The sequence below is a fragment of the Mastigoproctus giganteus genome, chromosome 10 (genome assembly GCF_048544385.1).
Source record: "Mastigoproctus giganteus isolate SK-2022 chromosome 10, ASM4854438v1, whole genome shotgun sequence".
NCBI lineage: Eukaryota > Metazoa > Arthropoda > Arachnida > Uropygi > Thelyphonidae > Mastigoproctus > Mastigoproctus giganteus.
The window spans coordinates 3,711,525-3,726,297 of NC_143584.1; the positions used below are offsets into that span (position 1 = coordinate 3,711,525).

At 36.5% G+C, this 14,773-nt stretch overlaps 1 protein-coding gene across 1 annotated transcript in view; it reads left to right on the plus strand.

The window, feature by feature from the left end:
• The first annotated feature begins 347 nt into the window (after positions 1 to 347).
• LOC150078637 (glutathione synthetase-like) overlaps positions 348 to 14,773 on the plus strand; it is a 46,602-nt gene continuing 32,176 nt past the window's right edge. Inside the window, exons 1-3 of the mRNA XM_090382726.1 lie at positions 348 to 513; positions 8,622 to 8,802; positions 12,302 to 12,377. Of these exons, the coding sequence (XP_090238852.1) occupies positions 408 to 513; positions 8,622 to 8,802; positions 12,302 to 12,377 (363 nt within the window). The 5' untranslated portion in view covers positions 348 to 407. The remainder of the gene's footprint in view (positions 514 to 8,621; positions 8,803 to 12,301; positions 12,378 to 14,773) is intronic.

Consider the following 14,773-nt stretch of genomic DNA (forward strand, 5'->3'; position numbering starts at 1 on the left):
GGTTTGCCAAGCCCATACTCACCAGATGTGAGCCCCTTGGGGTTAATTGCTCAGTTCTACGCAGTTCTATTCTCTGCGTAAATTGTATAAATTACTCAGTTTTTCATTCGGTTATGATGTCGCACAGTTAAACTGCGCATTTTAACTGAGCGTGTATATGGGGGCCTTTAGATTTGTATAGATACAGCCCTGCTTTGAAACTCCCACTAATTCTGTTTTGTTGTATTGTTATTTTGGACAGTTTGGTGGCGCTGGTGCTAAACATGTGGTCACGTTTATCGTTCATGCTTTACTGTGTTATGATTACTGCTTGTTTACTGTACGATACTTGAGAATCGTTGGTTCGATTATCAGCTGTTGTAGTTGATATTTTGAGAGTTATATATTTACTCATTTCGTGCAGTACGATGAATACTTCGGACTTTTCTAAAAAAGACTTTTTTCACTTCCCTATTGAGGAATCTTTACTTGCAGATTTGAGCGACAGTGCTAAAGATTTCGCCTTTCTCACTGGTAAGCGGATTATTGAAATCAAGTACCGGTATTGTTAAGAAAGTTGCGGAAAGATCTATAAGAATATCGAATATAAGAACTGATTCTTCTCCCATACCTGAAATGAGAGTAATTAGTGTTCACGCATAGGGACAGATCTGATTATCAGCAGTGATTATTTATGCATTAAGAATCTGCAGATAAAAACAAGGCCGTGCAAATAGGGGATGCATTAGACGCGACACACCAGGTGCCCCCCGATCTAGGGTGCACCAATCGAGGGAGCCATCAAAGGCTCGACATAAATAAACAAGGCCCTCCTTTTGCATCCGAGGTTCCTAAGTACCTTTTCACCGCCCTAGATAAAAGAACCACTATTTGGTAGTGATCACAGTGTATTATTAGCCATACAGTGCAAGGAAGCCTGAAGCTTATGCTGCACCAGCCAAAAAAAAAAATTCGGAATTACCCCTAGAGAGAGAGAGAGAGAGAGAGAGAGAGTCAGAAGAAGAATGATGATATCCAGCTCAGGACCCTAGGCGTGCCAAGCCCCTACTCACCAGATGTGAGCCTTACTTAAATATGGAGGTGTAACCACCATCAAGGGTAAATGGAAAGGTTTTTGCTTTTGTAAAGGCAACTGTAGTGGTCTCAGACAGTTTTTAAAGTCTATACAGTGGGATAGCTTCCTATTTAGAATTTGCTGATGGTAACATCAGCAAATTCTAAATAGGAAGTGTTCAAGGAAATAATCATAGAAGCTACTAGACTTTTTGTACCAACTAAGAAATGCCATTCAATGCTTAAAGAAATCTATCTATTTATTTATTTTAATCTATTCACAGAATATAAGAAAAATTACACAAATAGTTACAATAAATACAAGAAATATATGGGAACATTTTGTTCGGTTCATTAAGCAGGGCAGATGCCGAGAACTCCATAAGGTTACGAAGTTGGTTGACTTGCTTTCTACGAGCAGATAGAAAGCAGGTTGAACAGCACTTATAGACTGTCCTGGGACCGCCATTAACTTGCTTACTGACTATGGACCAGCAGCTGTTGTCAGTTCTCGTTTTACTAGATTCCAGCAATGATTCCAGCAATGACCAAGAATAGTCAACACAGGCAAGCAGTAGCATACATTTCAGTTGAATGTTGTTTGAGACTGTGGCACTGTGAATATAGTTAATGGTGAATATTTTTATCAAATTGATTACTCCTCTGATCTATGTGGTTATGCCAAAGTATAAAATTCAAAGAAAGCAGAGAAATATTCAGAATTTTAATCTTATTTACTATTTTTACATGGTAGTTAATTTTTATGGAATATATTTATATATTTTTATTAAAATACATATCATAATGATATTGTCAGGGAAATGGGGAAATATATTGTGCAAAAAAAATAACCCCAAGGGCTCACATCTGGTGAGCCTGGGCGTGGCACACCCAGGGTCCTGAGCTGGATATCATCATTCTTCTCTTTCTTGGTGATTCCCTTCTAGTTCTGACTTTTGTTCTCTCTCTCTCTCTCTCAGGGTAATTCAGATTTTTTTTTTTTTTTGCTGGTGCAGCATAAGCCTCGGGCTTCCTTGCACCATATAGCTAATAATAATAATAATAAAAATAAAAAGAATCGATGGAATAGGATCAGGGTATGTTTACCAGGGCAAAAGTTGAAGATGTTGTGGAGCAGATATCATCTTTTAAGGGCACAAAAGTGATATTGTTGCACATTGGCACTAATGACATTAAGAGTAGGAGAACTATGGACTTACTTAACAAGTACAGGTCAATGTTGAAAAAAAGTCACAAGTTAGAAATTTGAAAGTGTCTGCAATTCTGCTCAGACATGATAGGAGGGAGTATATAAAAAAATAAATTTTTTGTTTATACTCCAGGACGACCAAACGGTCAGAGGAGTTCACAAGATAGACAGAATACAAGAAACAGCACCATATTCATTAGTCACGGGCTTGAACACCGGTCACTCAAGGCACTTGTAGTTACACACCCACTCGGCTATAGCGGCCATTGAAAGCCTTGTCAATTAATTTAGCTCTGGAGAGATTGTGCAAGGCTCGTATGTTAGAATTTTTCTCAGTGTGACCTGTGCTTGTTAACAGGAGATACTTCTTCTATAGGGATGGGATACACTTAAATAGAAAGGGTGCAACAATGTTTGCTGCACCCTTTCTATTTAAGCAAAAAAGTTTGCTGATGTTATCAAGGCAGCATTAGGAAAAATTGCTAGCTTTGTGGGATAGATACACAGAATAACTGATAACTGAATCAATAGCCACAAGCGGAGGTGAAAGTAATTCTTACATTGTTTCTACTGGAATGTGCAGTAGCCTGGAAAGCAAGGTGTTGGGATTTTAAGGCATACTGTGAGTCATCACAGAACAAGTAAATACATGGCTATATTAGGGTAACTAAGAGTAAGAATGCGTTCATGTACACTAATGCTAGGTGCATAGTAAATAAATTTGATGAGTTTGAATTAGACGTGCGGAAATTTGCCTTTAGCCAGCGGGTGGTTGGTTGGTGGAACAGACTTCCATCCCTTGTCGTGGAAGTTGATAGCCTAAATAAGTTTAAGGCTCAGCTGGACAGGTATTTCAAACGAACAGAGGGATGAAGTGGAAGTGGTTTTTTTTTTTTTTGGTTTTTTTTTGGCTGATGCTGCATAAGCTTGCTTTCTTGCATCAAATGCCTCTGCTAATGCTAATACTACATATAGGTAGCATATTAATGTACCAAATGTGTGGTGCTACATGCTGGTTAGTGGAAAATGAAAAAGTTTGGCAGTAATTGTGTAGACAGGCTGATAGGACAGTATGTCTGGTTTTGTCTATGAAAAACTGGAAGTTTGCTAGTAGGGATAAGGAGGTGATTATTTCATTGTATAAGGCAATGATCAGGCCACATCTTGAGTACTGCATACTGGTTTGGAGGCCACATTTTAGGAAGGATGTAGAGCTGCTGGGGCAGTTACAGTGAAGGGCAACCAGAGTAATGAGGGGAACAAAGGGATGCCCTTAAGAAAAAAGGCTTAAATTCTGCAAATTTTTGAATCTAAAGATTAGGCATCTACAAACACAAGGCCAAACACAAGGTGAGCTGATAGAGGTTTTCAAAAGGCTTTGAATAAATTGAGCAAGCTTAATGCTGATGGGATTCATAATCTTGCTCATACAATGCATCTGAAGGGCATAAAATGAATTTGATAAAGGATGGTTGCAGAATAATGTATGGAAGTTTGCCTTTAGACAACAGGTAGTTGATTGCTTGAAGAAACTTCCATCAGGTGTTGCATGTGGAAGTGGTTAGTCTGAATAAATTTAAGAGAACTAGACAGCTGTTGGATCGGATAGCTGAGTGAAAGGGAAGGGCTTTTTTTTCCCCTCGACTGATACTGCATTAGCTTGCTTTCTTACATCATTTGCAGCAACTAATATTAATAGTAATTAGTAATAGTTTAACACATTTTAACTAATGATCTGTCATTTCTGGAAATGCTCTTTTGAAAATGTTCTTTTCTGGAAATACTTTTTTGAGATACTTTTTCCCATCATGGCTGTTACTGCCATCACTACTGGAAAATCTTTTTCCTTTAATTAAATTTTTTAAAGTAGAAAAGTCAAGGAAGTTAGAGGGGACTAAATTTGGCAAATGACATTTATGTTCAAACTGTGTAATATCCTCAAGAAATTCATTTATTTGTTCCTTGTACTTACTTTGGTGCACTATGGCCATAGTTTTTTTTTTTTTTTTTTTTTTATGTAAACCCCAAACACGAGAGGTATTAGAACCTATAGTACTTAGTACCGTGCTTGGGTTGGAGGTTGAGAAGACAAAAGAAGATATTTGTTGACATTGGACTTGAACTTCTGTAGACTGTAATTTTCAGGAAATGCTAATGATGGAAGGTTGTTCCAGAAAACTGCAGTTGAATGAATAAACGAGGAAGGTGAAATTTTGTTTCTATGAGTTTGAAGTTGGACAGTAAATGGATGTTGGCTGGTGGCGGCACATGTTCGGACTGTTTTGAAAGAGAGAGCAGGAATTGTAGAAGCCAATTCAGAAGAACAGTGCCCATGGAAATATCCATAGAAAAGGCATGCAGCATAAACAGTACGTCTATAAGACATTGACTGGAGAGACTTTGTTAGAGATGAATCATTAATTAACTTAACTGCCCTCTTCTGAATGGAATCAAGAAGCCTGAGAGAGGTTTTGGGGGCACCAACCCAAATGTGGGAACAATATTCAATGGTAGGGCGGATTTGCGATTTATACAGAGTGAGCAACTGTTCAGAAGAAAAATAATGCCTAGAGTGAAAGAGAAAACCAAGTTTTTTAGATGCAGAGGAAGCAATATTTGTAATGTGCTTGTGCCAAGAGAGATCAGAAGTCAGGGTAATCCCCAAAAGAGATATATCATTTTGAATAGAAATCGGAGTGCCACCAAAGATAAGCATAGGAACAGAAGAATCCTTTTTGCGAGATATAAGACAAGATTGAGGTTTAGAAGGTTGAAACCAACTAAGTTGTCTTTGCCCCACTGGAGAATTACCTGAAGATCCGCATTTAAGGAATTGGTAGCAGATTTTTGAGAAGTTGAAGCTGATTGAGCAGGGCAAGGTTTCTCAAAATGGAAAGTGGAATGCAATGTGCTATCATCGGCAAAACTATGGATAGGATTTCCAGTCAAAGGAAGAAGGTCATTAATATACAAGAGGAAAGGAGTGGGAGAAAGAACTGAACCTTGGGGGACACCTGCATTAGTGGAGAAGTTAGAAGACAGAGGGCCATCTACCATCACCCTCAGTGAGCGATCAGAGAGAAAACTGGATAACCAATTACAAAAAAACAGTTGGCAAACCATAAGATGGAAGCTTGTTTAGAAGACCATTATGCCAAACAAGTTTGAAAGCCTTTGAGATGTCAAGAGCAACTACTTGTGTTTCACCGAACCTTTCCATTGAATTAGTCCATAAATGGGTAACATAAGCCAGTGGATCGACATTGACGGAATCCATACTGGTGATCGTTGATCAGACGGAAGGGTTCTAGGTAGTTTAAGAAATGGCGGTTAATTGATTTCTCCATTACTTTAGAAAGAGTAGAAGTAATTGCAATGGGATGATAATTGAATGGGAGGGATTTGTCACCCTTTTTAGGAACTGGCTGGATATGAGCAAATTTCCAAGCAGAAGGAAAAACACCTTTGGAATAAGAAAGTGAAAAAAGGCGGCAAAGAATAGGAGTAAGTTCAGGAGCACAGGTTTTGAGAACAAGTGGAGAAATACCATTGGGACTTGGAGCTTTCTTAGCATCAAGATTCGTCAAAATCCTTCTGAGATTCTTTTGACAGAAGACCACAGGAGGCATTGAATGGAGCGTGTTGGGAATGGTGGGAATTGTTCTGCCAAGATCATTAATACATGAGTTGGAAGAAAAATGGGATGCTAGCAGGTCAGCTTTATCCTTGGCTGAAGTGACAACAGAACCATCTGGTTTGGACAGAGGTGGGAGCAGAGATGGGCAAAAGTTGCGGCCAATAGCTTTGGCAAGAGACCAGAATGCTCGGCTACCATTAGGGCAAGAAGCAAGTTTTCGACTCTTAGCCTGTTCAAACCCTAGTTTGGACTGATTAATAACTGCTTTTCAATTGTTGCGAGCTTTGGTGTAGGCAGAAAATGAAACTGAAGAATTAGAAACAAGCCAATTACGATATGCAACATTCTTATCTTGAACAGCCTTAGCACATTTATTGGAAAACCAAGGATTAGATAAAGGACGAGATTTTAAAGAGGAGTGTGGGATAAAGGATTCCATTCCTGCAAGAATAATTTCACTGACACAATCTGAGCAAACGTTTACATCAGAATTTTTGAAACAGTAATCCGACCAAGGAAAAGAAGAAAAGAAATCTCGCAGGTCATCCCATTTTGCATTCTTGTAATGCCAAACAACACGAGGTTGGGAATAGCCATGAGATAAAGGTTCCATTGGAGAAGAGACAATCACCAAGTTGTGATCTGAGGTGCCTAAAGGATCTCTCACTTCGACCTTGTACTTAGAAAGGTTGTTTGTGAGAAAAAGATCAAGCGTGTTGGCTGTATGGTTAGGATTATCCGGTATTCTTGTATGTAAATGAACAATCTGTGCAAGGTCATTAGTAATTGCAAAAGCCTCAGCATCTTGACCACCGATCGAGGTAGCCGGATGGGTAAAATGTCTGCCTAGCAACCCAAAGGTCGTGGGTTCGAATCCCGCCTCGGGCTTGGATCAAAGTACTGCAAAAACCTTGGGAGGTGCATTATGGCCACAGAAGCCGATGCGCGAACAACTCCCAAAAAAAAAAAAAAAAAAAAAAAGCATCTCGACCAGCTGGGTCGGTGTGACTAGAAAACGGAAGCCAGGGAGTTGTGAACATTAAAATCACCAAGGAAAATTACTTCGCTGTTTGGAAAGGAAAGTTGGACTGGAGAAAGTCGAGTTGCAAAGAGAGGAAGTCAAAGAGCTCCAAGTGATTAGTGGAGTTGGGAGAATGGTAGAGACAACAGATGAATTTGACACATTGAGGTAGAGAGATTTTAAGCCAGAGAAGATCAAAAAGAGGAGATTCCAAATTGCCAAGTCTCTGACAGGGAATATCAGAATGGACATATGCACAAGTACCACCTTTGATGCGAAAGGAATCATACAGCGAATAATTTGGGAATCTGAGATGAGCAGTAGTTGAATCAACCGATAACTGAGATTTTTCAGAAAAAGTACATGGGGTTTGGCAGACTGCAAGTGGAAATGGACATCGTTGAGATTAGAATTGAGACCATGTATATTTGTGAAATGAATTAGGAAGTGTTTGGGAGGTTTAGATCTTTTTGCAGATAAGCTTGCTCTATTAGTTTGACAATTAATGGTGTATTCAATAGTAAGAAAAAGTGGATGTGACATGCTGTATGAAGTAATGAAATTTTTGGATATGGTATACACATGGTAAGAATATACCCAGATCCTTGACATAATGTGGCCTCGACAATGCTCCCCGCATACACACTACTCTGACTCCCTCCAGTCACTATCTGGCAGAGTAGAGGTAGCAAGATTATACACTAGCTGATCCGGAAGCCTCCTAGAGAGTTACCAATAGGTTCGGTCCGGTGTACTAATTAGCGGCCAGCCTGCGAAGACCGTTTTATAGTTGTACCCTTGAAATCTAAGGAATATTGGATCTCACCACGATGTTCATAATAACCTCAAAAATCATCAATCATACTGCATGATGGAAGAGACAGGGAAGGGTTGACCTGAACTTAGCTCTAGAAACTAAACATGGGTTCCACCACTTCAAGCCTCCAATAAGCAAAGTGGTGGTATTGCACTGGTTGATGAGAGTCATCTGCCACCTAGCACTGCCTGGTAACATAGAGGGGTGGCATTCCTCCATGTTGTGTGGGCACCACCCCTCGACTCCTGCTTACGTTGGTTCATACCTGGGTGGTCACCCACCATGTACTTGTGCATGGAGGTTATACCCAGGATTACTAGCAGTCTCACCATCGTGAAGGTGCAAGCAGAGGATTTGGCTGTCACAGACCATCCGGACTTCGCCCAAATTTGGTTCACTTGATTTGAGTGTCACCCAAATATCAGTTCCATTAGCGTTTTAGACTCCCAGATAGCAAGTACAGCTTGTCTGGCATATCTGAGAGAATGCTTGTGACAACGTCAAGGACCAACAAGTTGCTGATGTATCCAAAAATTCTTAAGTAAACAATGTACCTATTCAGTTTAATAAAGAATAATGTAATAATAAAAATAATGTAACATAGTACATTTGTGATATTAATGATATATATTTAATGCAAGTGTAAAGAATTCAGTATTTTGTAAGTTATATCAGTAATTTTTCCTTGTGCTTTTGTCATTTTCTTTGGCTTCTTATTCTTTTCTGATATTTAATGCTTTTTTTATATATTAAGAAGTTAAATATATTTAAACTTATATTTATTACAAACTTTTTGGAAATAATTTAAAAAGATTTCAATTGTTAATGTTATTAGTTCTACATGGTTGAGCATTTAGTAAATCTTTGTTCTTTTATAATTTAGGAATTGCCATGAGAATTCCAGAACTTCCCTATGATGCTAGAGTTTTCCTTCCTTTCTGTCTAAGGCCATCTCCTTTCCCTCGTCATTTGTTTCATTTTGCCAAGTCTATACAGACTGATATTAATCTTGCTATTCATAATGCCTCATATGACTTTGACTTCATGAAACAAGCTTTGAAGGGGTTTGTAGAGTTTAACATTTTTCATTTTTAATTTAATTTTTAATGAGTGTATATTAAAAATAAAATTTAAAAATATTTAAAAATTTAAAAGTATATTAAAATTTAAGGATAAAACAACAGAATGATGCATGGGAGCAAAGCTTATGTAGTATGTGCTAGTAAAAATGTTCCTTACTCTCATATTTTGCCTATTTCTTCCAAGTACTGTATATGCACCATCTCTCCTTAAATCTTTATAAAATTTCTGATTCTTTCAGAACAAGTATGTTTGCCAGTGCAGAAAAAGCCTGTGGCTTCCTTGTACTATATGGTGAATACTATTCTATTACTACTACTATATCTTAATAAAAGCAAATTTCTTTATCTAATTTATAGTTAAATTTCCTTAATATGAATCTATGCTTCTCATTTGCACTATCTTAAAAAGAAGAAATATGCCCTCCACAATAAGATTAGTTTTAATTTTTTTTAAGACCTTAAGTACTTCAGTCGGATACCCATGTAAATGTCTGATTTTTTCAGTCTTTCCAGCTTACAGAAGTCTGAGGTTTCCTCCTGTAAGAATATTCTTTTGTACTGACAATTAATCTTGCTCTCCTCTTACTGTTTCAAGCAAAAGAATATTTTTTCTTGGAAAAAATATGAAATTTCCAGACCTTATTACAGTATTTGAGAGAGAGAGAGAGAGAGAGAGAGAGAGAGAGAGAGAGAGAGAGAGAGAGAGAGAGAGAGAGAGAGAATCAAATTCTTTGCACCTTCACAATGATGGGACTGTTAGTAATCCTGTATATATCCAGGGTTTCTAAATCCTGAAAAGTTCTGCTACTCTGTGCATTCAAGAACAACCAACAAGTTCCAGTGTTATTGATCTCTTGAATGGTTGCCTCCTGACAGTTGAACTAGAGAGTCTGACAAGCTTCAAAGCAGAATTGGATTGTTAGTTTTTAGAGTGGGCAAATTTTGATCAACTCAGGGATTTTTTTTTGGGTGCACAATAAGCTTGCTTCCTTGAGTCATTTGACCTTACTAATGCTATCAAGTGAATTTTATCGTTCAAAATATTACAATGAATAAGCTAATATGTTAATTGCCATGAGATGCAGTGTTTGTCTCATTTTTTTAAGCATTAGGTCATATGATAAACATTTGTTATAGTTCGCTTTACTGTTCGAGCAACATAATTCTACTGTAGTGTCAAAGAGAGCATATTCTTTAATGTAAAATGAATCTAGATGGCCTGGCAAACTCAAATATGATTTTGGTTTCAATGGTCACTTTATCAATTAATTTGTTAAACTCTAATATAGTAGTTCATAGTTTGAATAATTTGTTTGTTTTGTTTATGGTTTGTTTACATAAGCAAATTGTTATGTTTACATAAGTTTAAACAAATTTAGATAAATTATTGGTAATAATGAACAAAGGAAAGGTTTTTTTTTTGTTGTTGTTGTTTAAGGTGCTATATAAGCATTGTGCGTCCTTGTTGCCAATACCAATATTATTACAGTAAAACTAATTAGAATTTGATGATGGTTGTGGATTCTGTGTCAAATCCTGTCATCGGATGTAATAAAGAACTAATGATGAAGCAAAGCATTAGCATTAGTAGAGACATATTATGCAAGAAAGGAAGTGTATTTAGCATCAGCCAAAAAAAAAAAAAAACCCTCTTCCCATTTCCCTCATCCATTCACTCTAAAAATTTGTCTAGTTCAGCCTTGAATTTATTTAAGCTGTCAACTTCCACAACAACAGATGAAAGTTTGTTCCAGCAGTAAACCATCCTCTGGCTAAAGGCAAATTTCTGCACATCTATTCTACAACAGTCTTTCCTCAATTTCAATTTATGCTCCCTCAGATGCAGAATCTGAGCAAGAGGAAGAATTCCATCAGAATTCAATGTGCTCAAACAATTCAAAGCCTTATACACCTCAATCAGGTCACCTTGCAGGTGCCTAGTCACCAGATGCTGCAATTTGCAGAACTTAAGCCTATCTTCGTAAGAGCAACCCTTTGTTCCATTCACTAATCTTGTTGCCCTTCTCTCTACTTGTTCCAGCAGCTCTTCATCTTTCCTAAAATGAGGCCTCCAGACCTGTATTATGCAGTACTCAGGGTGTGGCCTGACCATTGCCTTATTCAAGGGGATAATCACCTCCTTATCCCTGCTAGCAAAATTCCTATATATCATTGACAAGACCCCATGAGCTAACTCAGAAAACCCCTGCTCAGAAAACTTCATATATGACTGCACAATTATCCCCAGGTCTTTTTCATCCTCCAGTTCCCTGAGTGTAGTATCACATAGTTGGTATGTTACTCTGTTATTCTGGCGTTACTACTACCCATACGCAGTACTTTACATTTATCAATGTTAAACTTAAATTGCCACCATTCAGCCCATCTACTCAAACTTTCTAGATCCTTTGCAGTAGCATACCATCTTTACTGTCATTAATAATCCAACCAACCTTTGTATCATCTGCAAACTTTGACATTAAGCCTGATATACCTTCATCAGTATCATTGATAAATACAGAAAACAACAATGGACCCAACACTGAACCCTGGGGGACTCCACTAATAACATTAGTCCACGAAGAGCAGTGTCCATTGGTTACCACTCTCTGTCGTCTCCCACTCAACCATCCCTTTATCCATAGCAGCAATTTGCCTCCAATGCCACACTGCTCCAATTTGTGCAGCAGTCTTCCATGTGCAACAGTATCAAAAGCCTTTCTAAAATTCAAATATATGATATCAAAATTATTCTTTGCATCCAGTTCCTTTGTGACCACATCATAGTATCCAATCAAATTGGTCAGACAAGATTTCCCCTTAACAAACCCATGCCGTGTTTGAACTATAACTGCAGTCTTGTCTAGATGATCCTGTAGTGTTTTTTTTTAACTAACAACTCCACTATTTTCCCCTTAACACTGGTTAAACTAACAGGTCTGTAATTACTCCTTTAACCTGTCATCCTCCTTTGTGAATTGGGGAAACATTTGCCGATCTCCAGTCCGTGGGGATAAGGATGCCCTCATAAACATGGCTAAGGGCCTCCTTTAATATAACTGGAGAGATCCCATCCACCCCAGGTGCTTTTCTTATGTTTAACTTCAGCAATTTCTCATCCACTTTTCTCTCAGTTATTACAAAATCATTTAGCTCCTTGCCAGAATTTTATAAACTTCTGGCATTCCCTTTCCTGAATAACTCCTTGTTTGAATGTAGATGCATTATTTTCCCCGATTTCCCCCACAAGATTCACTGTGGAATCCAGAAATGTTACTGATTGTTAAAAAGTTGTATTGTGTCATAGTTTATTTTACTCATGAGAATATTTGCTACTGTTAATAAAGTTCACTCAGTAACAATTCACATGGTTTTTTTTGTGTTATTTTATATTTTGCTGCATTGAATAGATAATAATATTGTTTTCAGTAGTGTAATATGATGGTTGAAGGGCTAATTTATTCTCTCATATTTATTTCAGTGTAATAGAAGTTGATGACTTTACTGCACGGATTTTTAAGGTCTATGAAACTGTTTTTAAGGAGAGACCCTCACAGGTATACAAGTAAATTTTTGCCATAAAGATTAACTGAAAATAAATAGTTGATTCATTAAAATTACTTAATTAAATCAGCTGTAAATTATTTTTTGAAAATCAAAAAGTATTTTAAATACAAGTATTATTGGTTTTGTGTTCTGAAATAAAATAAAAATATTATACAGTAGAAGGTAAAGGTACCAGCAGTTGATACTCTAAGAGTGCAGTTAAAAAAAAATTTTGTCTGTCTTCAATGTTGTGTTATTAACACAAAAAAATATATATATTTAATGGTTCTTCATAAAAGCTATACTATTTGAATATTTTTATGAAAAAAAGAAAGTTCCAATTAATAAAAAAACAAAAATGATATAAAGTGACAAATGACATAAGTAAATATTGTAAATGTTAGTAGTTGACAAATTTATGCTTGTAATTGACAAAACACATTTTGGTATCCTTGCACTGATTTTTTTTTTTTTTTTTTTTTTTTTTTTTGTTATTAATTATGCACTTCAATTGAATTTTCAAATTTATATTTCAGATTACTTCTTTTTTTACAAATGTATTTTTTTTAATTATCTGGGAAAATCTGTTTATTACAATAGCTTAATGCAATTACTCCAACTTCATTGTTTTAAAATACTTCTTGAATGTAAATGTTGCAAACATGTTCATGCTGCTTTAATTTTTTTATGGAATGACACTAAAACAAATTCTCCTTATTTATTACAAGATTCTTCTGTTTTGGATTCCCTGTTTCAATTAAATATTTGGATTCCCTGTCTCTCTTACTACAAGATTTCTCTCCTGATTTTTTGTGATTGTGGAATATTTGCACTACCTGATTCATCATTGCTTATCATTATATTATTCAAATTGTATATGGGAGAAATCTAAATAAATAGTTTTCTCCCCTCTACAGTTTATTTCAGCTTCAATTCTTTGTTTCTTTTTGACATTCTTGGTTAAGCCTGATGACAGGATTCAACGTGGAATTTGGAAGAGTTGCCAGTTGTTAAGTAGTATTATGTGGAAGTTTGGCCTCTTATTGTAAATTGTTAATCTTTGTATGCAATAAAATTCACCTGATAACAATTCACATTTTTAATTAGTGTTATTTATATGTCACTTTAATTTCATATGTCACTAATTTGTTAGGAATAGTCACATAATGTCCTTCTCTGGACCCATTAGAAGTTTTTTAAACACGTTCAGAAATGAATAGAGGCAAAAGTTTCACTGTTATAGATGACTCCAGAACCAGGATCCATAAATTCAAATTATGGGAAAAGAGATTTTTGCCAGACTGTAAGTAAAAAGCAGGACTAAACAGTGAGTGGAACCTGCCAATCACTGCCTTCTTCCTGATTTTTAGTTGAAGTATGGAGGGGTACCCAAGATCTGAATTTTTACCAGGCCCTTTCCTAAGTAAGACATTTCATTTTAGCCAGAAAGTTGTTAATTACTGGAATAAGTTATCTCCATGGGTAATTGATGCTGACACCTTGGAGAAATTAAAAAGTTAGCTGGCTAGTTACCTATGTGAGAAGAAAAAACATATGGGTTGTTTATTTTCTTTTTTCTTACATCTTTATTATTTATTTTTGTTTTCTCTCTGTACATTAAAAAAGTTTTCCTCCTAGTGATATTTATTGGAGCGAATGAGAGAAGAGGGCGAGGCAATTACGTCACTACAAATGCAATTATTTTATTGACAACTGCCTCCATAATGTTCACCAACCTCGTGCATGTGTTTCACTGTCTAACATTTATGTTCCTTTGTACCAATTTTTGTATATTAATGAATATTGTATATTTATAAATAGTTTAATATTTTGAAAATATTTAAAATATTTGTATAGTCTGTAAATATTTCAGTTAAATATTTTATTCCTGCTCTTTCAGATGCAACAATATTCTTCATGAATTATGGAACCCAAAGCAAAAGGCCTTTGGCTAAAATCTATTATTTGGGTACCACTTGTTTCCGTGCAGTGGGCAGGGTCGTAGAATAGAGTGATTGTATGGTCGAGTTCTCTGATTGAGTGATTATTGTGAATGTGTTTTGTTTCTGATTGTTTTGTGTCATGAAAGAGGGGGTGCTTAGCTTAGGTTGGGTGTTTATCCCCCATCCTGCTATTTCAAAATTGGAAAACGAGCCGATTTTAAAACAGCGGCAAGTGGGAGGGGGATAAACACCCTAGGCATGTCAACCTAGGGGACTATGGAATGGTACCCAACATCTGAATTTTTACCAGGCCTTTTTCTAAGTGACCTATGGAAATGCAAGTAAATAATTACATAGTGATATTTATTTGACCTTGAGAATGCTGTGCACTACAAATGCACAGGTAAATAATTACATAAGTCATTTCCAGATTAGATATTGATCAGCGTGTTTCAACAGGTGTG